At 39.7% G+C, this 27,995-nt stretch overlaps 2 protein-coding genes across 12 annotated transcripts in view; one reads left to right on the top strand and one right to left on the bottom strand.

The window, feature by feature from the left end:
- LOC308477990 (uncharacterized protein) overlaps positions 1–19,716 on the bottom strand; it is a 23,872-nt gene extending 4,156 nt beyond the window's left edge. The window contains exons 1-3 of one of the 6 annotated variants that reach the window (XM_081007235.1): positions 19,619–19,704; positions 17,333–17,435; positions 1,150–1,341 (exon numbers count right to left, since the gene is read on the bottom strand). In XM_081007235.1, the coding sequence (XP_080863361.1) occupies positions 1,166–1,341; positions 17,333–17,435; positions 19,619–19,681 (342 nt within the window). In that variant the 5' untranslated portion in view covers positions 19,682–19,704 and the 3' untranslated portion in view covers positions 1,150–1,165. Of the gene's footprint in view, positions 1–328; positions 1,342–15,344; positions 15,788–17,332; positions 17,436–19,575 lie in introns of those variants that run through there. The other 5 variants (XM_081007234.1, XR_013986781.1, XR_013986783.1 and 2 more) reach the window with 5 other exon arrangements.
- Positions 1–27,995, top strand: part of LOC308477988 (uncharacterized protein) — a 256,849-nt gene that overhangs the window by 136,911 nt on the left and 91,943 nt on the right. For 3 of the 6 annotated variants that reach the window (XR_013986778.1, XR_013986779.1, XR_013986780.1), the window contains exon 3: positions 18,690–18,810. The exons of 2 other annotated variants lie outside the window; for them this stretch is intronic. Coding sequence is in view for 1 of the 4 variants with exons in the window: in XM_081007230.1 (XP_080863356.1) it covers positions 25,432–25,594 (163 nt within the window). In the remaining 3 variants the exon portion in view is untranslated. Of the gene's footprint in view, positions 1–18,689; positions 18,811–25,431; positions 25,595–27,995 lie in introns of those variants that run through there. One more of the 6 variants, XM_081007230.1, reaches the window with a different exon arrangement.

Raw genomic sequence — 27,995 nt, 5'->3', positions numbered from 1 at the left:
GATGGTTTTTAAATGAATGACGTTTCATTAAATATATTGATTAGACTCAATCTAATTCATCTTTTTAATGAAAGGATATAATTAATTAACATTGGTGAATGGTGTTACTGATGATCTTTGAAGGACATACTGAACATCTTGCAAAAACTGGCATAGATAATACTGGGACTGCATCTGCTCTTCACCTTATGTTAACATTCCAGTCTTTTAAAAATATGTAGAGGTGTGCATTTGTGAGTGTTGCATTATTATTATTATTGGCAATATTATCATATCGGCAACTAAGACGATGGTCTAAGTGTTACAAATATCTCCCTGCCTCCCTTGTAGAATCTAGTGACCACATAAGCAGACATGACATAGTCCTTTCTATTCACATGGTGAGTTCTACTGGACAATCTTATTGTAGGAAGTGAGGATTGCCATGGAGAAGCTAATTCATAGCAACTGTAGCACTGAGAGAGAGCTGCCTGCCATTTTAGTATTTCAACTCAGGCACAAAAAGTTTTAAAAAGTGGAACATGAGTTGATCCTGAGTCAGAAAAGATTGATGATGATTTTTTGGGTGTTGGTCTCTAGTCCCTTGTCCTATCTCATATGCCTAGGACCTATCAGCACTAAATCCTTGTGGGGGTGGGATTGTTCCTTTAGTTTTCCTAGTTTATATCAAGATCAGGAAGCTGAACTATGACTGTGGCTCCTGTATCATACTCAAATGAGCCAACTCCAGCCTGATTTGCCTTGCTTTCACCACTGACCTCATGAAAATGGATGTGTTTAAGTAACTGTTCCTTCTTTGTCCTCTGTGCAGCATATCTTGTCCTGAGCCTAGTTCAGGAACTGCACAGGGCAATCAAGTACTTCCTGTTTGTGGCTATTAGGATATCAGAGATGTAACCATGTACAGTGGTACCTCTAGTTATGAACTTAATTCATTCCGGAGGTCCGTTCTTAACCTGAAACTGTTCTTAACTAGAGGCGTGCTTTTGCTAATGGGGCCTTTTGCTTCTGCTGCGCCGCCAGCACGCAATTTCCATTCTCATCCTGGGGCAAAGTTCTCAACTCGAGGTAACTCTTCCAGACTCTTTAGCAGAGTCTGAAGCATTTGTAACCTGAGGCGTTTGTAACTCAAGGTACCACTGTACTTACTATGTTTCTGCAAAATTCATAGAACATAGGTCTTAGATACTGCAGCCGCAAAAAAGTTTTGATAGGTGAAAGATGTATCAGAACGTATTTTGAAATCTTTGGGGCACTCCTGGGCTGTGGCTCCACTCCTCCAGCTATATCCAACTGGTGCCCTTGCACAAACCGAAGGTTTTTTGATCCAGCCAAAGACATCTGTTAACAAAGAAAGAGAGAAGCAATTATTGTCAATTCACACAAACACCATAACACCCAGCACCCCATGAAAATTGGTTCTGGGAGGTCCCCCAACTAGGGATGGGAGATAAATTTCATTCCGTTTGCATTTAATGTTCACACTTCCCAAAACAATACATGACCTGAAACACACCCATTCTTCAAAATCTGCACTTCTCCAAATTTTGCAATGCAGTTCTCCAGCCAAGAAATGTCTACAAAAGTGTATATACTGGGGCAAAGTGTGCATAAATAGCATACAAAAATGCATTATATGTGTATATTAGGCAAAATTGCATACGGACATATAGAATGAGAATTTCTCTCTAAAATCCTGATCAATTTTCATGAGGACTTTTTGATATATAAAAAAATTCCAACTGAATTTAAGATTGGAAAAATGAGAAATGGAGAGAAAATGGAACTGACTGATTCTCCCATCACTACCCCCAACCTTCCTCTGTCAGCAGTTGCCTTCACCAGATCAATAGCACTAGAAGGACCAATTGCATGAGTTAGTTGCGCCGTCAGTATAAGAGGGTTCTGCAAGGCAAGAAGTGTTTCATATTGAATTGTATTACATATAGTAGAAGCTTGCAATAAAATAATTGTCTAGTTAGTTTAAATCAAACTCTGCCTTGGCCCTTGCTGCTGTCTTAGAGTTGATGTATCATTGTATGTATGTTCGTGTATTTCTGAAAATCATATGGACCTGTTACTCTGGTCTCACTGTACCCTCGTTTCCAGAATTCTTTCCCTTCCTGCCAATACTTCACATCCATGGCAATAAATAAGGCTTTGCCACTTTCCCAATTTCTTCCAGCTCACTCCATTCTTTACCACTATCAGCACAGTTTCTCAAATCCCTCTTTCTCAATCCCCCTCTTATTCTCTCATGACACTTTCAGCTAGCCTCTTGAACTGTTTTCCAGCCATAATAAATATATTCCACATTCCATTGCTTGCCCAACTTGATTTTCTCAGTTTTCTGCCTTCTATGTCATTTTCTTCAGCTCTCCTCTTCTTCCATTTTTTTCCTTCTCTTAGCTTCCCGTTTTTACATTTGCTACTCTATCTCCTGGTTTAAATTGCTAACCCCAACCTCCCCAATAGCTCCTCCTCTCCCTACAATTTATGTAAAGTTTTAATCTCAGACAAACTGGTCTCTCTGTTCCCTTGCAGAAAAATACTGGCCTTGTTGTTTCTTTAAGCAGTTGAGATGTTTGTGCACATTCTATGAGATCACATCAGTTCGGGCAATTGCTTCTGAAAACTTCCAAGCCCTTTAACTGAATGCAGTGACTAGATCTATTTATCTTCCTAGGAAGAACCAGTATCTATCTGCATTGTTTTGACATGTAATTATTATTTCATTAAAGATTTGCAGAAATGGCTAAAACGCCCTCCCCCTAAAATCCCAGAATTTAATCCGAGTCCTCAGTGTACACACAGGAATTATGCTATGCACACATACTTCTCACACAAGTAAAGATTGTCTAATGCACTTGAACTTTAGCAACAGGCTTTGCACATGCAACAATGATGTATTCAGGGATGAAGTGAATAAGAAAGCCGACCTACGTTTGCACTCGATCTCATGTGCACAATGTATCTCTGGAGCACTTTGGGCTGGGATGCATGTATTCAAATACCACCATGCAGCTGTTGATGGAAAGAGAGCAGAATGAAGGGGAAAGTTTGCTTCTGATCCTTCACTCTCCAGACAGAAGACAGGGGTAGGGGCCATTCATTCACATGTTGAGCATATAGGACAACAGCAGTTTGAATCAGCATTTCACTTAGCTATGCCACACACTAATTAAGTACAGATGTAATCTGAAGCAGCACTGATACCTGACTTAACCTGTGACTGTAGGCAGACACTGGTTTGCCTACTTAGATGCCAAATAGCAATTGTTATTTTGTCAAAATTTTTTTTTGGGGGGGTTGTTACTATGTTTTAATGATTGGGGTAACTGGAAGCATTTAAAAAAACAAAACAAAACTATTAATTAAATTAGTTGTGGGCTATTTAAATATGTTATTTCCTATTTTTCTTTTGCGACACATGACATCATACCAGTGTGGTATAGTGGCTACAGTGGTGGCTTAGCACCTGGGAGATTAGGGTTCTAATTGCCCCTTTACCAGGAAACTCACTAGGTGGACTTGGGCCAATCATTATCTCTTAGCATAACCTACCTTACAGAGTTGTTGAGAGGATGAATTGGGGGAGGAAAAGCCATACAAACCACCTTGTGCTCCTTAGAGTAAATGTGAGATATAGATGCAATGAAACAAACAAACGAACAAGATAGACAGGCAGCTGGACAGACAGAACTGCTATTCACTTCATGCCAAACCAGGGTTTCTTGTTATGTGTGAATTACCCTGAAAATAAACTCAGAGTGAGGAATATGCAGGTGTGAGTTTCTAAAAAGTACTTGGTTGAGGAGGGGGTGGGAAGGAATAGCTTGTCAAGATATCTTTTTAGAATTCTGCTTATATTTTTAACAATTATTTTTAACATAATGATATTTAATATGAAAAATGAGTCCCGACTGATTTCTCTCTCATTTAAGAAAACAGTATGTTTCGGATTAAAGCATATGTCTCAAATGGGGTATTTTTTCCTTACACAAACTGCATAACAGAGCGAGTGTGTGTGTGTGTGTATGTGTGTAACTTATCTACTTTAATGTTTAATTTCCTTTCAAATATTCTAGCACTGTGAAAGTAAGTATCAGGAGACACAATGGCGTTTTTAAGGGAGCATTGCGGCCAGCTTATAGGAAGAGGGTTTTTTTTATCAGGGAGGAGGGGATTAAAAAGGGGGGAAATTTTCCACATCTGCCTTTCAGTACACATCACTGTGCACTGCTGATATGCATACAGTACAACTATTGATGCACACCAGTCTAACCCTGCCCCATCTGAGGCAGCAAGAGTAGAATCATCCCCCTTTGTCTTGGTGCTTACATATCTTTGTATATTCTGCATATGCATGAAATAAATGCCTCTCGGAAGGTGTCTGGTGTGTTCAGTGCTGATCATATTTGGGAGCCTCCCTGTACATTCACAAAAGGACCTTATGTGCATTTGTTAAAGATGCAAGCTAAGCTCTGAATGTCAAAAGTATGCACTCCATATTTGAAATGGTGTGCATTGTGAGTTAAATATATATCCCTGTTAACCATATTTCTTTGGCTATCTATATTCTAGAAAACATAGTTCCCACTAGCACATATACATACATACATACATACATACATACATACATACATATATATATATGAATATAAAAAATAAGGGGGGGAAGTGGACTGAGAGCTGTCGAAAGGGGTTTTTTTAATAAAAAAAATATACTGACAGTTGGGTATTGACTGGCTTTTTAACACACACTCCTCTAATTCTAATTCTTAATTAGAATGCCATAGCTAATTAATAAGTTTTTTCCAATTATAAATTAACTTAGGATCAGAACTCTGGCTTTGCATGTAATTTCCTATAATCGCTAAAGCTACTGCAAAAACATGTCTCCTACCAACCGTAACTTTTTTTTATTTAACACAGACAGACAAGTTCTCACTGGGTTTAAATTTTGCAGCAAATTATCTCTGTTGGGATTTATGGAAGAATTTCCTTTTCTTTTCTTTTTTAATCGCAAATGTTTTCTTCTCGCGCCACCCCACCCCCCTTTCCGCAACCTTTTCAGCAACCTTTAAACAAAATAGGCTACTGAATGGACAATTCCTTTTTGAGATTTTTTTTTTAAAGAAAAGAATTCATCTTAATGTTTTAATGTTATTACAGAGAAGGAAGAAAGAGAGCAGGTGATAATTCGTCGTCGTCCCCCCCCCTTCATAACCGTTATCACCTTTTCATGGTTTCTTCAAAAATGATTTGGGAGGTGCCCTCATGGTGTTCATTTATAGAATCTTAACTGGAGAGACACTTATCTCTTTAGTAATGAACCAGTATAATTAAAGGTGGGAATGTGGAAGAGTTCAGGCTCTGGCAACATGTCACATAGTTGGCTGCTGCAATTCCTCCGTGGTTTATCAAAGACTACTCCTTTAATATGGAGATTACACTTATGTACTTGTCTGAACTTGAAAGGCATTTGCCTAATTTACTTATTAATGAGATGTAAATCTATTTGTACGGCACGTCACAAGTTTCCTGAAATCGCTGCTACTTAACTGGCGATAAACCCTATGATTTAAACGAAAAATAATACATTTAGCTTCCACATTCATTCTGTTAAAAATTGATATAGTCTATGTTAAATTTATTAATATTGCTTGCTGTCATTCAGTTTGCAGCTCTTACTGAAATATGACTTGACAGCGGCCGCATTAAAGATGTATGCCATTGTATTCAACAAAGATTAATGAAGCCCGGTAAAAATAGCTGTAAAAGAGAAAGTGATCCGAATGTAAAATCAGTGAATTAAATGAGGCCTTGCATACCATTTGTTAATATGCATGAGGAGGGAGGCAGCGAATGAAAATGTCTCCCTGCAAAGTTCATTTGGGAATGTTTCAATATTGTCTGAATACCACCAAACTACTGAACAGCAGCTTAATAGAGACCCATGTTCCACTAAGGTCTGTCCAGCTGCCCTATGAAACAGAGGCAAACACACACACACACCAGATTTGCTTCCAAACAGAATTGGAGATATGCAATCTAAATAACATGATCCACACCAAAGGAAATCCATCTAATACACAAACGAGCATAGATGTGTCTTCTCTGCCTCCCAGACTTCTCAGGCTGTCTATAAGTGTTGGCTTTCAGTAATAAAGCTACTAGTGATATGGAGCTTTAATGTTATATATGCCTCTTTTATGGAAGAATTGTATGAAGTAATACTTACAGGGATTAGATGCCAAGGATTTATAAAAGGTTAATATGTCTGTCTGTCTTAGCTGTCATACCTTTTCATACACTGAGATCTATGAAGTGATTTTTCTTTTGCAGAGTTCCTTAGGATATTCTGCCGCACCGCACCCCCTCCCCAGATGCTGATTTATTTCAACATGGTTCATTATCAAATGCTGCTGAATTTATAACCTAACAGGTTAAGAGTTCCAAATAAATTAGCAAGAACATAAAATACTATACAGTAATCACAGGGTAAACATAGCATATTTATCAATCAAGATGCAGGGTGTTTGTACAGGGCTTGAGCTACCACTGGCAGTCTTGCTTAAAGATTTGAATATTTTCTGCAAGGTCAAAGGTGCCTCACAATAGGCCATGTTGAAAGTCCCCCTCCTTTTCTTTTTCTTTAGGGATTATTTTTAATTTGGCTAGGTAGATCTTCGGCAGCAAAGTCATAATGCACCAGAAAAGATTGTCAGCTTGGAGGCAATTTGGAGGTATAATATGCACACATGCAGTATGAAACCTTGTAGAAAAGCTCTGCCTAAAGCATAAATTGTCCCAAAAGGATGAAAACCAGTGTTTAAATTCAGAACAATTTAGATGGATTTTTGTTCTGAGTCTCAGCTTATGTCACCACCAGATCTTAGCACTGGAATTCATAGCCCATGTTTTGTGTTTGCCATATTGAAAATTATTATTATTTCACACTATGCACTAATACACAATGCTCAGGTATTGGAGCACTGTGTATTGTTACTCGCTCCCAAGGGACTCAACAGTTCTGGGATTGTTGACACAATCTATTTAAAAAAAATTTGGATTAGGGTGGGATGGTCTGTCCCAGTTATTGGCAATCTAAGTTATTGTGTATATCTGAGATTAAATAAATTTAAGGCTAGTTGCCCACTCAAGGAAGTGTTGACTCTTCTGCATTAGTGGAAATTGTGACGTTCACTCAGGGCAAATGGAGTCATATTCGCACATAGGTTTATTTGGGGTGTGAGGGATGTAATTGAGCGATGCGCAATTTATTTCACCATACCCAACATAGCATGACTTCTGTACATCAAAGTGCATTTAAAAACAAACTATTTTCATTGCACTGAAGTTAATGGGAAAGAGAGTCCAACCCTAAGGGACTGTTTGAGATGCAGGGTTGCAAAAAGAGGTTTGTTTTGCCAGAGCACCAGTACCAGAAATGGTTTGTTCTGATGACTGGCTCACTTGTAGATAGGGGCTGCCAAGTGCTGCGGCAGGGATGTGTTTATATAACTTTAGACGTTCCAAGGCACCACACAAGGTTGTGACTGTTCCCAGTAGTAAATGGTGGGCTAAGTCACTGCTGCACAGCTAACCTCTAGTGATTTGGGTCACTGCTGCTTAGCAGGAGGTAGAGGAGTAGAGAGGTGAGCTGATGCGTCTTCCCTTTCCTACTCTTGAGCAAAACTAGAGTTATGCTGACCACAGCATGTAGAAGAGGGAGTATAAGAGAAGTGGAAGAACCTTAGCAGTCTCATTTGCAGAGGAACATTGGAAGCCCTGTGCCCAACACCCTCCAAAGCAACTTTTGATACAGGTGTGCCACACAGGAGCAGCTCAATAGCTTCTGTGATGCTGAGATAGATGCACTTTTCCTCTTGAGCACCCAGGAAATTGTAATTCCAATTCTTAGTACAAACACCTCAAATAATTGGTCCGTACCTACTTTTGCATTGACTCTAGTGGTTTGTGGGTTGATTTGTATTGCTGGAGCTAGGAGGGCTAGATTTTAACCTGTTCTGTAGTCAACCATTACGCAGCTTAGCTTGTGTGGGCTTTCAGAGGATCAGCAACACAGAATTTTAGGGGTTGAACCCAAAAAACAGTTTGAGAATACTGAGTGCACTACCTCTTTAAAAATCAAACCCCAAAACTTGCCTACCATTATATTGCTGAAAAGCCATCAGTCCAAATTCAAATATGTAATTGGAAAGTGAGCAATTTATTGCTGTTTTGGGGAGAAATAACCAGTGCCACTGGTGCTCTTGCTTCTACTTCCCATTCTCTTCTGAGTCTAATGCATCTTACTGCTAGTGGAGCACATGAGAGGCTTTAGTATATAACATACTAAATGTGTAAAATACTAATAGTTCCCCTTGAACTCGCCACCTTGTTAATCAGTACTCTTTCAGCATTGACACCTTCTGTTACTTTAATTCTTTAACATTTTGGTCCCTTATGCTCAATGCAATGCATCTTTCCTGAGAACTGGCTGGTTTCCAGTTGTCAAGTTGCTTTTCTCTAGCTTTCTAAGATGTCCATCTGGGCAATCAGAGGTAGGGAGGCAGGCTAATTTCTTAGTAACATACTGCCAGATAGCATTTGGAAGGAATAAGATAGCAGAGAAAAATAGAACACTGGCAAGAACCAGAGCTGTCAAATTGCCTGTAAAAGAGCAGACAGGGTTGGCATAATTTTATCCACATTTTAAGATCAGAAGCATTTTGAGCCATTAATTGAGGAAAACAGATTCTGACAAGAAAACAATGAAGAACTAAGTCAACATAGTCTCCTTTGTTGGAATGCATAGATTTCTTTTTTAAAAAAAAGAAGAAAAAGCGGAAGCACTTTTTAAATCCCCAGCAACTAGAAATATGAGTTTATGCCCCTTGCTAGGGCTGGATTGATTATCGTGCTTAGTATACTATACAATAAGAACAAAATTAGTGACTCCACTACACTGCTCAGTTGTAAGAAACTATAACACTGGCGTATTGACCATCATAAGGACCACAATGACAAGGTACTCCCATCTTAGCTCTTTGTGTAAGAATATGTATATGAGACTGCCTCTAGTATTGCTTTGAATTCCCTCTGAGAAAACTGTTCCTGGTTAGTCTGGCACTTGGAAATTGATTTCCTCTAGAATTTTGGAGTCAACAACACATTTGGCAGATCCAGTAATATGCAGAGGGATTTCCTGTGCATCCATATTTCGTGCATGTGTAGAATTTAAGAAACTAAAGCAAATGGTTATGCATGAGTATTTGATTGAACTTTCACAGCACTCTGAAGTACATACTGTTGGGGGTGTTTAGCATGACTATTTCACCAGTTTTATTCAGAAATTTGTATACTGCTTAATGTTCAGAATTTCTAAGCGGTGAAGTCTATGGCACAATTGCTTTGTATTGCACAGGTCATTGTGCTGCCAAATATGTTAAAACTCTAAAATACTGTGAGAACACCAATGATCATTGATACAGCATGAGAATTTCAGACATTTCCTTGATGGTTCTGTGACAGGTTCAGCCAAAACACTAAGGATTTTAGCAGAGGGCCTTCGCGGTAGTGGTGTCCGCCCTGTGGAATGCCCTCCCTTCAGATATCAAAGAAATAAACAACTATCTGACATTTAGAAGTCATCTGGAGGCAGCCCTGTTTAGGGAAGTTTTTAATGACTGATGTTTTAATGTATTTTTAATCTTTTGTTGGAAGCCGCCCAGAGTGGCTGGGGAAATCCAGCCAGATGGGCGGGGTAGAAATAATTTATTGTTGTTGTTGTTGTTGTTGTTGTTGTTGTTGTTGTTGTCAGAATGTTCAAAGTAATATTTTGTATTTTCCTAGAATCACAGTACTCAGACATTATTTCCATTACTGCCTAATTTCAGGAACAGCAGTGTTACTAATTGTCTCTGCATGCTTGTTTCAAGCTGGTAGAGGAGAAACACAGTTTATGGCACGAAGACGGATGCTGCAAGGCAGAAGGTCAAAGTCATGATTTGTTGTGCTCCTCATATTATCCTCTAATGCTATCGGCATAAGTTACCTGAATTTGGGAAGATAATAGTTTTGAATCTGGGAAGTTCTTTCCATAAGCGTTACAACTCGTTCCTTAGGTGAACCATGACTCATTAATAAAATGGTGAAAAACTTCAGAAACAAAAATTAACGGGATAATAGAAGAGGTGGAAAGAGATGTATAAGTTGCTGTGCATACCATTGTGAGGACAATTTCGCTCCACTTCTGTCAATGGTAGCTTTTTCATTGCTATGACGATGAGGGTTATTGCAACTTAAGGTTCCTTTGAGGGTTCCATCCCTTTTTAAGTTTTCTCTAAGCCAGCAATCCCTCGTGTTAAACAGTAGTAGAGGCTAACAAAAGGACGAGAAGGGGGAACAGTCATCATTGTATCAAGGTGAAATATGTGGCACTGATGCAGGAAGGGGAAAAATTGAGCATCAAATTACTATGGCAATGACTGAGAAATGAAATAGCTATAGAAAGAGAGTCAGCGGGACTGCAAATTGGCACATGAGTTCTCAGTACCGACTTTACTGGTAGAAAGCCAAATTCAGAGTGCCCTCCATCATCCCCCTGTAGCATTTTATAGTCACTAATGACATTTTATTGCTCAAGGAGTCATTCAGCCATATATAGGTGGGAATTTTCCTTGACTTATTTTACTGTATCTCTGGTCTGATCTGGTGTGGAGTCAGTCTTTTAGCTTCTGAAACTTCTGTAGAAGGTGTTATGAGCTGTAAAGGAAGTGAAGTGGCCAGAGGCTTTGATTTCTTATGGTTAAATAATAATAATACATGGCACTTTGCTTCTTCAGAGCTTGTGCTTTTTATAGCCTAGTGTTTACCTAAGAAATCATGAACAATCAGTTTAAGAGACTGCAAAACATGCCAACTGAACAAATTTTCCTATTCTTGATGGTACAGTGGCCACAACCTTTGGGCCATTATTAGAAGCAATAATACCAAGGTTGAAGGAACAAGTGAACATGCTGCTTTGAAATCTGGCACAGGTTGCCTCCAATGTATGGTTTTCTAATATTTTAACTTGGAATAATCCCTTTTTGTCACTCTAAGAAAGCTTGCATTTTTTATTGCTGTACATTTTTTTTAAAAAAATGACATTAAGCAACCAGGAAATGAAAATTTGGTGGTCTGATTATCCAGTTACACAATCTGTAGAATTGTGCTTTGTATAGTTAATGTATTCCAGCTGCAAATATCAAGGGTTTTTGTTTTGTTTTTTGTTTTTTGTTTTAGGATTTAATTTCTTTATAACTTGGAGATAAATGATATGGTGGTAAAGGGATAGCTGGAGCACACAGGGATGATTTACCTAAAAATAAGTTATGGGGATTTAGGAAACTAGAAGCCATTGGGAAGAACAGGAGGCACAGAAGCCAAGGGTCATTTTCACATTTAGAAAATCATATAGCCCAATAAGTATTCCCTGAGGAATTTGAAATACACAGTTGCCTGGTTCACACATAATGCTAGGTCACGGTTTGTTTATCCTAACTATTGTTAGTTTGAATGAGTGAACCATGCCCTGCAGAATGTGATTTTTTTGGGGGGGGAGCATAAATCACAATTTGAAGTCATGGTTTAGTGTTGATTTATGAATTATGGCTTGTTTTAGTAATGGCTCAGCATTATGTCTGAACCCAACAGTCTTGCTTAACCCATGGTTTGTTTGGCCATTCCACCACTTATGTTCATTTTAAGCTACAGAAGCACAAGGCAAGAGCAATTGGAAAAGAAATCAAGCTTTGGAGAAACAAGCCTTGTCTATGAGACAACTCATTGTTTGTTACACAAACTATGGCTTAGTGTTATGTGCAGCTGCAGCTGCTATGATATAGCTGGTGCATTCCAACTCCATGTGCAGAAACTGAGTACCATGTATGAATCAGCTGCACTGGATGTGCAAATGTACAAATAGGCCACATGGCTAAAAAGAGATGGGATTCTGTTTCCAAACCATGCAAAAGAGGTGGATGCCTAGAAAAAGTATTAAAGCCAAGGGCTGTGATTTCCCTTTTGGGCTATTGTGTTGCACACTGATAAGCCAAAAGTCTTCCACCTCACCCTATGGCTCACTGTATTATGGCTCATCCCATGAATAACCTGAGCCTTACCAGTCCTAGGCTAAAAGCTATTGCCACTATTACAGATGGGTCTTGAACTAGAAGAGAGAGAAAGGGAAAAGCTGGCAAAGAAAAATATACATCCCTCCCCTCTAGAGAGGTGAATGTTGCTGTAGGTATTGCCCTCCCTAATGGATTCAGAAGTCTCAAGTTACTTGCATGAAGGGAGCAAAGGAGAAAATGAAGACTGCAATGAGACTTATGACTGCTTTAATTTTGCCCCTACAGTATAAAATGGAACCATTTAAAAATTACTCTCTAAACCCTGCATAGGAGAGCAATAAAACTAGTTTTCGCACTTTCCCCTCTAAGTGTTTTAGTCTGAATGCATGAGCCTCTGGCAAACACTGGAACATCAGAGCATCGCATCATTTTTCATTTTGTTGTTACTGTGGTGGTGGTGCTGGGGTGTGTTTTTTTATATATATAATGTTTTGCTTCAGGAGGTTATCATTGCAGAATGCATCATCCAAGCAGAGTTGCTGTCTGTGCTAAACCATGAACGTGCAACCATAGTTACCTCTTCTGTTTATTCTGTTCCAGCAATTTCATTAATTGTAAACCTGTTCGCTGTTTGCTAGTGAGCTATCACTGTGTGTTGTTTACTAATAGCTTTAGCTCTGAGGATTTCTGGGTACATATGAAGGGTCTTCTGATAGAAATGATGTGTGTGTGGCAGGGGGGGCAATCTTCCAGGGAGGAAAAAAAAAAGCAATGCAATTTTTCAATATGTGGCACATTTACTATAAATAGTGGGAATCCGTCAACTCAACTAAGCATTTCATGGGAACCTCCATATCAAAGAAGGCCATTTGGAAAACAGCCTTTGTCTTAAATGTGTCTGTAGACAGTGCATTTGTTGGTTTTTGAGTAAATCCAAGCCTATTTATAAGCTCATCTGTTACATGAAGGGGATATGGAAATAGCTCCCTGTTGCATGAAAATTATCTATACTCTACTAGAGACAATACACTTAGCCTACTGAAAGTAATAGAGTGAAGTCAGCTTCATAGTTTATTTTAATGGGCAAAGGCTCTGCACATCATAATATCAAATAAACTCCCCGGAAAACATCATCCTCGTATAATTGTATTATACAAGAGGAGTGTCACTTTTTCTTTGGAAGAGCACCATTACACTTTTATGATATACGTTAAGGGGAAACTAGATGGTACCATTGATTCCTGCAGTAGCATTTTTACATCAAAAGACCTATGTCTGCCGTCCAGGTCACTGATATCACAAATGAAGGGGATTTAATGGTCTAAGTTTGGTCTCCTGAGAACAACAGAATAGTTAGTACCACCATAAAGTCTGACAATGTAGCCCCTTTGGCAGGTTTTTGTTGATAATAGGCTTGAACTGCAATCTTTTTGCCTTGGTATAAGGGGATCTTTTACAGGAGGCTTGAGATGCATTAGGGGAATAAAGCAGGGGTAGGAAAAGCTGCTGAGTACACGGCTGCTTTTCACCTGCACCATACCTAGGGTAAGGTTAATGCAGTAGTATCCATGTGAAAACTGCCTCACCCTCGCATTAAAAGGAGCTTATCATTAGGGATTACTGAGCGGCTGCACCAGCTGCAAGTCTTTACTTAAAGACTTAAAGGTAAAGCTCTTTCCATTCCCTATCCAATGACATTTGCAGCTCACTATAATTTATTGAATATCTTCCAAAGAGCAAACACAGGATTTCTCCTGGCACTGTTTTAGTTGGGTTGTAAACGTTTGCCATTTACCAAGAAAGGGGAAGGGGGTGGAGGGACACATTAACACTTTTGCAAAACATGGTGTAATATTTTGAACCTATCTTTTGAACCTTAAGCTGATTCCTGTTTCTCTGAGTCCAGCCTGTACATTATTTAAAAGTCAAAGTCTTATAGTAGCTTTGCAATGAAAGTCCTGTGTCTCCCTCCCCAAAAAAGTGGCCATTGTTTTTGCTTTGGCTGACACTCTACAATGGCAAAAGTATGAAAATTTTAAACTTTATGCAGAAGAGACAGTTTTTTAACACCTACTGTATTTCATAGCCACATTCTCTATGTCTCAGAATCCTTGAAAAGAATCCAAAGAGAATTTAGTGAGGTTATCTTCATTTATTAAGGCTGCCAATTTATTGATGAAGATGATAAAAAAAAATAGTTAAAGAAGGCAAATTACATGCCTGGTGATGAAACATTTTCTTCGCCTTCCGGGTAACATGCATGCAAATTATATTAATAGGCTATAATTATGTAAACTTTATTATGTGTGTTAAAGATAACATTAAAATTATAAGACAAATGACACTTAATCACCAAAGGAGGATAATGACAAAAAAGTCAGCAAAATGAATGGGCATCATAAAGATTGTTGTGCTTCTTTGCACAATGACCCTTTATATTATAATAAAATAAAATAATAATAATGAATAATGTTCCACACACTATGTTTCACCTTCAAATCACTCTACAAACATTGTCTGATTATTATACAAGCATTTGGGTTCAATCAGTCTGTGCAAATTTGTGCACTGTGCGTAAGACCTTTCCCCAGTCAAACACCCAAATTGCGTTTCTTTCTTCTTCCATTTCATACTGTAGGATGCTAGATTTAACAAGTTAGCAAAAATGAATGATTGCAATATGAAATACAGATGACTGTGGTGAAATAGATGGTACCTTTCCCCCCAGAACGAAGTACTTTAAGAGGAAACTCAGAGGAAATGCCATCTGGGTTATTCTAATTACTAACTAACTTTATGACATTTGCTAAATATTATAGAAGGGTTTTCTCAGTGGTTTATGGTTGTTAAATTAAGATAGCACCCTCATCAGTTACTGGTGATCTCTGATGTGAGTCCCAATGCCTCCACCAATTCAGCTGCAACCCCACATGTTGCTGCTTCAGAAAAGCCAGAAAGCCCACAAAGAGGGTAGGGCAGCATATGAGAACACGGAGGGGAGAGGGGAGAATGACCACTAGCCATGCCCTTAAAGGCTCACATTGCATCTCTAAAGCTATTAAGAATGGGACAGCTTTGTGCTGGCAAGGATTTACCATTGCTTATAAACAGGACCATTCTGCAACTATGCTGGGCCGGTCACTGAATGCATGCTCAGATGGAAGACTCAGAACATGTTCATTGTAGACCTGACACATGCAAGCCTTTCAGGATAATTCACTGGGCAACAATTTTTTACTTTTTGAATGTTGTCTAGATTTCTACAACTGATTTAGGGTGTTTTTGCACTGCTGAATCAGGAAATGGCATCCGTTTCTCTCCATCAGGTCAGGTTTACTGTAAACTGAATGGTGGGCATTGATAAAGGTAAGTACATGTAAAATGCATGTTGCTTCACCATTTTTCAAACTTCAGGGCTTGAACTTCCGTTTCTTGGAACTCCTGGAATGCTCAGCGGCAGGGAGGTCTCTCTTCAGAGTCCAACAGTAGTCAGCCATCATGACTGCGTCCCAGCGACCCTGATGCCTGGTCTGCATCTCTTTCATGTCCTGATGGAATCTCTCTCCCCCTGCTCGTCACTCACTGAACCCAGGTTCTCAGGAAACCGGTCCATATGTGAAAATAGGTAGTGCATCTTGACGCTCATGTTGCAGCCCAGGTTTCTGAAAGCAGTCAGCATGTTGTTGACAAGTTCTGCGTAGTTTCTGCCCCATTAACTTAGTTTTGATCCCCCAACTTTATGCTTTGCCGCACCAATTTATGGAAGATTTTGAGGTTTTATGACTTCAGACTGATCCCTTTTCAACATAATCACCCAGAACTATCGGACCTGAATACTTCTTGTCATTAAAACAATCATTTCCAATCAAAACAATTATTCGACATGGCATTTTACCCCCACCAACTTCTTCTAAAATGCTCCACACAAGCGTACATGTGAACAAAAACGTAAAAAAAGATATGCGGCCATAGCTCAAAAACTTGACCTGATTGAGTAAAACCAATGTGATTTTTGGATTCAGCGCATCAGATTCATCCTAAATCAACTGAAAAAACACAGACAACAAATTTGTTGTTGACCAGTGTAATCCTTTCAGCTCTGCCTTGCTTGTTTTGCAATAGAGGAGCATGCAAAACAGCAACAAACGGAAATTATTTCACAGGACTACTAGTCACGTGACATTTAAGCATCTTGGTCACATCTGCATGCCCTAGATCCACTTGTATGGATGGATGCATACACCATAATGCTGCCACTAGCTAATTTACATCTGTTGCAATGGTTGCATCGATTAGCTCGTGTTAAAAGTCAGCACATTTTAGTGTGTGTGTGTAGATTCCATCTTCTAACATTATTTTTAACTAGAAAAAAAATCAAAATTGCAGTTAATCTCATGCAATGCTTAATCTCTAAAATGAGAGCTAGCAGATTTCAAACCTGCCTGGATTCTCAGCTCCTACCCTAGAAATTCTCACAGATGTGTGCAATCTGCTTTTGAAGGAACGGCACTCTGCAATTGCTACAAGGCACTTTTCTCTGTTATCATTTCACATATTCCAGATTTCTTCCATGGCGCTAATATCTAATGAAGCCCTGGTCTTGTTGCATAGCATGCACTGGTCCCCACAGCCTGGTATGATCTCTCCTAAATGATAGCGACATTCATAGAGTTTTTGTAAAATGGACATCATGCACATCACTACAGCCACTGTCTTAACCCCCTTGCCCCAAAGGGGGATATTACTACAGAATGCAGCATCCTCACACTAGAGCATTCTCTCAACCTTGGGATGGCATGGGTTCAAGGCACAGGACAAGTGGGCCTGAGATTCTGGAGAACAGGAGGGAGCAGAAAAACTGAGATGTAGAGGGAAATGATAAAGTCAGGTCCCAGGCCTCAGAGGGCTAAGTTGGCCAAAGACTCCCACCAGGGACAGACTGCTTTTTTGTTTGAGTTTATAAATTTATTCTAACAAGACTCCTGCCCCAGGCCTCAGACAAGTTCTGGATAGAGCTTTCGGTCCATCCATCCCCCCCAAAAACACCCATTATTACCAAATGTGCAGGCTATAAAGCATTCAGCAATACTGGAATATGACATCATAGAATTGTGGAGGGCTTTCCTTATTCGAACCCTTGATGCAAATGTTGTAGGCCATGGGAGGGAAAGAAGCGTATTTTGAATATCTTGTTTAACATCACAAACCTGTATGGGAATCTTCCAGAGCAATGCTAATTATTCCTCGTCCATCATTAGAACATTTGGCTTGAATGGTGGTGGTGGGGAATCTTGCTGACCTTAATCCCACCTGAATCATAGTTAATAATAGTACATGAAGGTCATTTTCCTGTCAGGCAGGTGTGAAATATTTTGGCTCTTTGCCATTCAGCAAGTCATCCAGCTTAAACGTATATGTTTAGACATGTTCATATTCTTTAATGGTACAACATTTAGTTGAGCAGGATGAAAGTGACAGAGCTGAATCTTCACAAACAGAAAAGGTTACCTCTTTTCTTCTATCAGGCCCAAGACAGTGTAGCAACAAATTGTGCCCCCACCCCACCCCCGAAGCCAAGCATTCAGGGCAGCTGTGAAATTCCACAAAACAGCGCAATGACCTTCCTTGCCATTATTTATTGTCCATCATAATAATCACAATAATATTGAAAATTAAAAATCTGGTGCCTTTTCATGATAGCCCAACCAGCCGTCTCCCTCTCCCTACTGGTAGGGCTGGCCCTGACTAGACCACTTCAGTTTGCAGCCCTGATGAACGCCTGACTAGCCTCCCTTGATCCCAGGATATTAATCATTATGAATGATTCCCAATGCAGAAAACCATATTGCTGTCTATTTCCCATATGCAAAACATAAATTGTTAATGGGTTTACTGTCCAAAACACTGCTCCAGCTCTATTATGTATGTATGCACTGAAGCTGTGAGAGTGATTTGCTAATCTGGAGGCTGTGGTAAATATTTCTTTGTGTCAGTCTTTCATCTGCATTCCTAAACTTCATAACAAAACTTCAAGGAGCGGGGGAGAAAGAAACTATTAGCTGCGAATTAGACATTCTCAGGGAAGCCTAGAATTATTTTTCAGGACAGAGGGCTCAATTTCTCAATCTCAGGTGTATGATTAAAATCAATTAAATCACTCTTCCAATGTCAGCGTCAAGATTCTCCTGACAAATGAAATTATGCGAGAAAAGTGTTCTCTTCACTCTTCAACCCTTTCTCAGTATCGCTCACATCCACAAATGAGATCAAAATTTTCAGCTCAGGGATTTCAGAGATATTTTCCATAAGAACATGAAAAATCCCAGGAACCCTATGTAAGTAGACTTTATAGTCTCTAGTGGCAAGATTTTGATGGCCTCTGTATGGTTGGATATATTCATGACTAACAAAAATGAAAAAATTACTGAGCAAAATTTAACCATTTGGCCACCACACTTGATTCTTCCCCCCACCCCCCAATAAATTAAAGTTTCAAATGTAGCACTATGTACTGTGCTACAAGGGTACACGAGGTAACCTTTGCGTCTCTCTTTTTATTCACAGAGATGTCCCTGATGACATTCTCTTATTGAAAAACTGAATTTTATCAGTCTCCTTCAGTTGCTTCCCAGATATAAGGACAGAAAGCAGGCAGACTCAGCTACAAATGACCACATCATTTCCTTGGGCCCTGAAGGGTTAATAGTAATTTACAGTAGCATTCATCAAAATATAACCATATATTGTGCACTCTCTCTTTTTGTCTGTGCAGGAAATATAATTGTTAAAACGCAGATATATCTCATTTCCAGAAGTGCTTTCATGTGCCTGGACTATAATACTGGCAAATTATTTAGCTCTTAATTTGTTAAAGCATGGACTTAAGTTTAAATTTTACCCATGAGACTTGTTGTATATATTATTTGCTGGTTTGCTTTCACTCTGTTTTCTTTAGAGACGTAAACAAATGTTTTCTGCATTTCAGAAGTTTTCCTATTCCCTATACTTTTTCCTCCACATGCTTTGGGGCAGCAGCATTACACATAGTATTTTGAAATATATTATTTTGATTCTTTTGAAGGAAAACAGCCTGAATTCTACAACAGGAAGAAAAAGAACAACATTTGGGGGTGGGGAAATATGATCTGGGGGGCAGTGAGAGAGAGAGAAAGATGTAGCTCAGTGACAGAGCACATGTGTTGCATGCAGAATGTTCCCCATTCAAGATTTGGCATTGCTAGGTCAGGCTAGGAATGCATTCCAATGCTGGCACATAGCTGCTGAATAAGAGCCTTGTTTGCAGCTAGGAGAGTGAGGAAGCAACATACCCTGATACCTGGTATGTAGCCACATGCAGGGGTCAGTGTGGAAGCTGGACATGTTATCTCCTTATGAGGAAGTTCACAAGGATGTAGGAGAATTCAGGGGTGCAACTGACAGGGGAGGAGACCAGGGGCCTGAATAGGATGCCTTGAACTGATGCAGTCACCCACCTGAGAAACTGTCAGAGCTTCAGGTGTGGATGAGGGATTTCTGGAGATGGTGGGGCACTTCATTTTCACTTGCTGAGTTGCTGCCCACCAGATGGGTCTTTCTGAGGTGGCTTTGTGATATCACAAAGGGTCTCTCCAAGCCTCATCACCATGTATGAGTCACACAGGATGTGTGGGAGGATTTGCAGGTATGGGGAGACTTTCTGAAGCATTTCCATGAGGTTTCATTCTGGAGGGACAGCCACAGGCTCCAGGCTGAACTCCAGGTTCCAGTGTCCCTGGCTCTTTGGTGTATTTTTTTCCAGAATAGTTGGTACACTGATCCGAATCTTGGCAAGCCAAAGGGTTAACTCATGATTGGACTCTTCTGGAATTTTCCCTTACTGCAGTTTAATATGGTTTTTGTCCGAGCAGCTTGCCAATTCCACTGTCCATTTTTGGCATGACAACCAAGCCAGGTCCTTAATTCACTCACTTCTAAGAACACTTGGGCGATGGAGCTGGCCAGGGTTTTTCCTGCTGTCTCCACTTCTGGGTCCTTTTTCTTACACACCATGAGCCAGGCCTTCCATGGGAGTAGAGGGAAGGTGAAATCCTGTTGTGTCGGTGGAAGCATATGGGAACAATGGTGGACATTGTTCAAATACAATAATTATACAGTGGTACCTCAGGTTACATATGCTTCAGGTTACATATGCTTCAGGTTACGGACTCCGCTAACCCAGAAATAGTGCTTCAGGTTAAGAACTTTGCTTCAGGATGAGAACAGAAATCATGCTCTGGCGGTGCGGCGGCAGCAGGAGGCCCCATTAGCTAAAGTGGTGCTTCAGGTTAAGAACAGTTTCAGGTTAAGAACGGACCTCCGGAACGAATTAAGTACTTAACCTGAGGTACCACTGTATGTATTTTTGTGAGGCCAGCCTGTTTTGGTTTTAAATTTTAAACGTTACATTTTATTTTACTACTTTGAAATCATGTGAAGCTTTTCCGGCCCCAGCTCTACTTTCTACAATCCTGTCAAACCAGTTATATTGCCAACTCTGTTTTTTCAGGTTAAAATCACCCAAATACAAATTCTGGAAATATACTCAGCCCTGCTGAATACAGTTAAGTCTAAGTGTATGCACTGCTGAGTACAAACAAAGAGGCAATACTGGGACTTATCAGGTATCCTGTGCTTTATTACTAATCCACATGTGGGAAAGACTGAGCAACGCCAAGCGCTTGAGTGTTTAATGGAGTTATTTAGGGTCCTAGATGCTCACTGCTTGTGATACCTCCAAAGCAGTGTGACACATGGCGACAATAAAGAAAAATGGGGGAAAATATGAAGAAGGCGTTTTTGCAGCCCCCGCCTGAGCCCAGCAATGAGGAGGGTGAAGCAGAGTTCTGATAAGATCAATTACTTTTTAATTTTATTGCCTCTCTGGTCAAGTTTCTAGTGTCAAGATTCTCAAGCCCTAATCAGCATTCACGGTGTTTATAGCCCACAAGGAAGATCTCACCAGGCAAAGCTAATTCAAGGTGGGATTTACACAACTCTGCTTAGTTCACGTATCTTCTTTTATTATAGTATTATTATGGTATTGAGGAACCACAATGAAATTTTATTTCTTTGGAATTGACACACAATGATTGAAACTCCCAAGAGGCAAACCATGGAAGAAATCCACCAGAGGCAGTTATGCACTAGAAGTTATCTTCTTTCTCATGTGTTTCCTTTCCCCCTTTTATCCGCACCCCCTCCCCTCCGCACATACAAAATCAACACCTCAAAGTGCTTTTTGGCTTTCATTTTGTTTATTCCAGCCATAAATATTTTATTACTTAAAAAGGGAAGCAGTGCTTGCTCCTAATTGTTTTTGATTAAATATGCTAATTACATTTTGGAATATTAATGACACATACGGTACTAAATGTTTTAATAATGCAATGAAATAAGCTGGCAAATATAACAACAAATTAACCTGAAACTGCTACATGATTTTCAGAATTTTATATTATACCAATACAAATAAAAGGGTAAAATAAATTGCCAATCCATTCTGGGCTGGACACCTAAAGTTTGGGTTTTTAAAATAACATAAAATTACAATGTGTTGGGTATGCTGTATGTGAACTTCTTAGACCTGGTAGTAAGCTTTGTGTCTCTCTGAATATATGATCCAAGGCTGTGTACGACTATTTTAATTTTGGATTGGCTGTAGGAGAGTATTTGGTTCAGGTGTGGGGGAAGAATTCTGCCTTCTACCCAACATCATTCTGAGAAGCCCATCTGTCGTCCCCCCCCCCATCCTAGCTCCATTTCTCCAGCTGCTGTTATTACACTACCATTCCCAATGCTGTTCTACCATCATGATTGCAACACATATTTGCTTATATTCAGCAAAATGGCTACCTTACCTAGGAAAATATTACAGCTTAGCAACAAAGTAGGTAGTGTTGCACTGCTAGAAGCTGCAGGAACCAGATAGTGAGTATTGGGTAGCATCTAGCATGAAAGATCTTTCTGGTGGGCTAGTTTGCAGACCCTCTGAGTGTCTCTATTTTCCAGGGACAGTCATGGATTTATAGAAGCCATCCCGGTTTCTTATTTGATTCTGGAATGCCCCACTTTTGCCTAGGATGTCCCTATTTTTACAGAGAAATGTTGGAGGGTATGAGTTTGTAGTCTTGCTGGGCAATGCTGGTTGAATGATAGTGAATCTAAAGGTCTTTGTACCTTCTTCACACTGTCCCCTCTCACAGTTCCCTTACACGAAAAGTTTTTAGACCTGAGTATAAGCTTTAATGGAAGGAGGGGCTGATGGGAATTATAGTCCAAAAGCATCTAGAGGACACCAGGTTGGCAAAGGCTGTACTATAAAATATGGCACAGATACCAGAAGTTCTCTTCTGCCAAGATGTGCTACCCTTATGTCCTAGAAACAATCTAGGACAAAAATGACAGGGATAGAAGGCTTGGTTTGAGAAATGTGTTTTTGTCTGTGTGGTAAAAGAGATTCATTTGCCAGTGAGAAGGATCAAAGATTGTGTTTTGAAACCACTGGGAGGTTACCCACTGAGTTCAAGATGAATAGGATTTGATCCTTACCCCCAATCTAGGAGCTCAGAATAAACATTGGGTACCCATGTAAGCCAAAAATTAAAGCATTCTTCTTTTGTGGTAGAACAAAATTGGATATATTCTTTAAACCTAATGTGTGATTCCTTCATATTCCTGCTGCAAAGGAGAGTGAGTCTTAATTGGCATCAATTAAATCTAACTTTCTTCTCCTTCCTCTTTTAAACTTTTAGTTGACTTCCTTTGCAGTTTTGCTGTAAACCTATGGTTGTTTGCTTGCTTTTTCATTGTAATTGTTTTGGATGGAAAACTTGTTTTCATTGCCTTAATATCTATGTGGGAGAATCTGTAATATAAACAAAAATCAAACATAGCTTTGAATGAACACATAGAAGATTACCAAGGCCTATCAGATCAACCTAAATTCAAAAGGACAAGGCAGTTTGTTCCAGCAAAGAACTAAAGCCAAGTTGAGAATGGAGCGGAACTTAACAAAAAACCACACACACACAAACGCCTCTTTGATATAAAGGGGAGAGGAATCTCACCAAGGCCACATTCACACCAAACGTTTAAAGTGCTATGATACCACTTTAAGCAATCATTGCTTCCCCCCAAGAGTTCTGGAAACTGCAGTTTGTTAAAGGTGCTGAGAATTGGTGGGAGGCCCGTATTTCTCTCCCAGAGTCTTAGAGTTACCAGTGAAGAGAGACTTATTGTTAAACCACTCTGGATTGCAGGTAGGAGGCCTCTGTCTAAAATATTTGGGGGCAGGTGTGTCCCCCTCCCAGATCCCTTTTAGATCAGATCCCCTCGAGTCCAAAACAGATCTGGAAGCTCTCCTCACCACCCTACCTTCCAAGGTGATGGTGCATAAAGGAGGGCCTGTGGCAGCCATAGGGCCTTATGTTTCAGACCTGGATTCTGGCATAAACATACATAGCTGCATCCCAAACTTGAGCACTGAAACACAACAGTACCCTGTATAAATTTGTTGCTTTCGCTTTCTGGTGTCCCTAGACACTGTTGTGAGTATGCACTGGAGCATGGCAATCTCAGCAAGGATACAGGCTGCTGATGTCAGCAATGGCAGCTGTCCACTCAGGAGTCAAGCAAGTAAATGGAGCTAGCTGTGGCACTTGCCACCCCACCAATCAGCATCTAACAGTAAGGATGGGAATTCCTCTACACCAGGGATAGGCAACCTAAGGCCCATGGGCTGGAAGCAACCCACGCAGGCTGTTTAACCAGTCCACTCGGGGAGTCCCCGTGCACTGCCCTAAAGCAGCACAGCATGGGGACTCTCTTCCATGGCTTCTGCACATGCCCAGAACCTGAAAATCGCTTATACGCAGGCGCGATTTCCAGCATCTGGGCATGCACAGAAGTGATTTCCGGCACCACGGACATGTGCAGACACAGTTTCCGACATCGCGCTGCACCGGTCCAGCCCACGGAGGATCTCTGCGGGAGTGATCTGGCCCATGCCCGGTAAGCCTTACCTTCTGTTGCCATGCAGTAGCTGCCAGTCAGCTACTTCATCGCCCATGGCTAATGCTAGCATTAGGATTCCTCTTTCTGCTCTGCAATTCAATCTGTGTACATATGCAGAGTGCAACAGTACTGAAAATACCCTTCAGACTGAAAAGTACAGCCAGCTATAGGTATGCAGCAGTCTCAGCCATGTCCATACATCAAAAACAGAAGTATGGCACATTACTAACTTGCAGGTGCCAGTTCAGAAACAAGACCAGGTGACTTGGAAACTGAAAATCGAGATAGGCCAAAAAAAGTGCATCCTTGCTAATAATAATTGCAGATTGGTGATGGTGGTAGTAGTAGTAGTAGTAGTAGTAGTAGTAGTTATTTTGTTATTTATACCCCTCCCATCTGGTTTAACTCTTAGGTTGTGGGGTACAGTAGTAACACACTATAAGGCAACCATTAACTCATTAAGACAAGATTCAACAACATTATCAGCTTCTATCCATCATCTCTAAAATTGAAATTATATTGATTTGCCTCATAAGGTTATGAATATAAAATATCTGCCAAATATGGCAAAGAACTTTGTACATTAGAAGTGTATATATTTTATGTAGCATATAGTATAGTCTGGCACATTTTTAAGTTCATTAGATATTTGATTTTAGAAGTGCCCTCTGCAAATGAATTCTAGGGTCTATTGGTTATGTGAAAAGTAATTTCATTTTTAATACACTATTTGCCATCTATTAATTCACTATTTTCTGCCTTTTAATTTAATTGAGCATCCATTAGCCTTACATTAAACCATTTCTACAAAATGAACTTAAAAAAACTTTTAGAAAGACCTGCTCACTTTCTTATTAAACCCAATCATCTCCTTGTATGCCCACTCACAGGTTCTAACATTGTGAAAGGAATTCTGCTCATATAAACATGGTCTGCCTTTCCAAAATGGATCGCATAAAACCCATAGACAATAATTTATTAGAGTGATTTTCCTCTGGGCTTAATTGCTTATTGATTTTGGGATCTTGGATGGTCAAATACCACTATATAGTTAGCTCACCATTGCTATGCAGGTACAATAAAACCTTAGAGTTACAAATACCATGGGAAATGTTCATAAACGTGAACATTCTGCTGCTTCTCTTGAAATCTCAGTGTGCCACTCACTTTTCCTTCCAAGCACACTGAACACAAACAGACATTTTCCTGTATTCCTATTAACTTCAATAAGCCTCCCCAACTTGGTGCCCTCCAGGTGTTTTGGACTACAGTTCCCATCAGCCCCAATCAGGATGGCCAGTGGTGAGGAATGCTGGGTCACATAGTCCCAACAACAACTGGAGTGGACAAGACTGGGAATGGCTAGCTGAAAGACAATCCCTTCATTATTTGGTTTCAGTCTCATTATATCCCAAAAGGTATGTGGTTGTTTTGTTAGTTTACTTCTTCAAGTTTTCATAGTCTGTTTAATAATATGGAATGTAATCTAGGCAATCCAAATCACCCTGCTGAAATTCTAAAACCCAATCCCCAAATATCTGTTTTTTGTTACTCACATGGATAATTTCTTTTTTTTAAAGGCCAGTGAACTTTTGCAGTATAAATAGTGGTAAGATCTGCTCTCAACAGGTCAGTGGTTCAACACAATTCTATCATAAGCACATGCAGTAAGTTCTCACTGTAAATCTAAGGAGGGTAGGAAAAAAACCTTCATTAAGGTATCAGGATATATAAAAAATAGTTTTCGTATGATTTGTAGCCTTGAACATCTTAAACAGCAGCATTGCTCACTGGTGAGGAGTAATGAAAGGATAGGAGAAACAGGTTTTATCCTACTGCTCTTTTAGTGGCTTTTGATTCCCACCCAAGGGAATACCCACCTCTTGGGCTCCATCAATCCACTCTCTTTCTATGAACCCTCTGCCACCTCTCAAACCTGAGAGTGATGAATTAGTAGAGGCAGTGTATTGCTGTGTACATGTCTGCCCAGGGATGAGTTGAGAATATTCATCTCGTTTCACTTGTGACCTTTTTCTGTTCTGCAAACCCAAAAGGTCTGTGCTGCATAATAGGAACTCAAAACAAAAGATAAGCGAAGTAACCTATGCATTGTTGAACGTTTGCTTGACCTTATGATTTTAATAGGCCCTGCTAATTTTTAATTGCACAGTCAATATCTATTATACAAATTAAGTGGTAATAGGTATTTGTATTTTTTAAAACGAATTAAGCTGATTACTCAAATCTTTAACCAAGCAGTGACTAATCCGAGGCACAAACATTCCTTTGATAAGATACATTCAAGCAAACATTTTTGTGGCAAAATGTTATCAGATAGCAAATAATTAGGTTAAGATGCTCCGTTCAGATCGTTAAGTGATGGTATTGGGAACACTCCAGAAGGGATTGCTGTACAGTAAGTTCTTTAGGATCCTTTGTAGCTTCTGGCTAGGCTGCTAAATTCCTTGATGCTTCTCAAAGCAACCACATTCTCACACTGCAATTTAGAGGAAACCTTTTATCAATAAAGTCGCAAGCAAAATTATGGTGTAGCATACGTAATTCTTGACAGTCTACAATCTGTGTGCTGCTGCGCTTGTGGAGGTGCGATTTTTGACAAGCAATGGGATGACATAGTTAATCCTATAAGAATATCTAGTATGTCTATTCTTGCCTGATGTGATTAGAAGAAAGGAAGAACGGAAACATTTGTTACCCACCATGATATAGAAAGATGACTGCAGAATGTTCCCAACCATGACAGTGTTCCGTCAATGACATTCTGTCTGAGGACTTTGGAGAGGTAATCGGGTAGGAACTGTGCCCAACCGCATTTACATAGATGTGGGAAGTGAAATAGTTTTCTGGCCCATATTCCAACAGACAGCTAGTCTGTGGTCATCGAGATTCCTTCACCTTCACTTCCGTTCTCATGGTAGGCCAAGGTCATGCCAAAAACCATTTAAGATATGTACTCCCCTTATTTCTGTTTGTCCTTTTGCGGTATGTGGTTCTGTAGATGTAAACAGTTTGGTAGAAAGACAGAATGGAGGAATATGTTCAAAGGAAGAAGAAATGCTAGGGTGAAGCATGTTTACATTTTAAATGGTGAATTGTGCAACACTATAATTTAAGAAATAACTTTTGAGCAACTCTTGGCTTCTATTCCTTTTTCTTTCTTTCTTTTTAGAGTTGAGCATGCTCCTGATTTTTAATTTGCATTTAGGAAAGTGCTCAATGCCTGGATATCTGTAGAATGTCAAGGGTTAAGTAACCACATTTCTCCATGTGGTAAGTGTAGTTTGGAAAGTTCTCAATTGTTTGGCTTTCCACTTTCAGTGTTTGGTTTCTTGTTACATGAAGCATGGAGAGTTTAACTAAGCTGTTTTTCATTGTTGAAAGAAAAGTAAATTGCAAATCCCCTGGAGAGGCTCTTCAGTTCAGTTACTAACATCACTATTTCTAGTTTCCACATTAGATATCCCCGACAATAATATTGAAGATCAGGGATCCTGTGGAGCTTCACTGTTCTGAAATATATTTCATTCTGTAGGGCTGTCGAGCTCTGGAATAAGAACAAAGCTTCAAATTAAGTGCATCTCTTTCAAAAGACAGAGCGAGTCTTGCTGCATGGACACATATTGTTCATAGGGATGGGTGGGAAATGCAGTTCAGTTTCCATTTTTCGGTGAGCCTACTTTACTTGCACCAAAAGAATGCAATACCCAAATACTGCTTCTCCAAATCTGGTATAGTTCCCAAACAAAAAAAAGTGAGTACCCAAAAATGTTTAATAGGGGGAGAGTGAGTAAAAATGCA

This window comes from Podarcis pityusensis (assembly GCF_964106645.2).
Source record: "Podarcis pityusensis genome assembly, chromosome: 5".
NCBI lineage: Eukaryota > Metazoa > Chordata > Lepidosauria > Squamata > Lacertidae > Podarcis > Podarcis pityusensis.
Note: the sequence above shows the minus strand (reverse complement) of the source record. Positions and strands in the feature narration are given on the sequence as shown.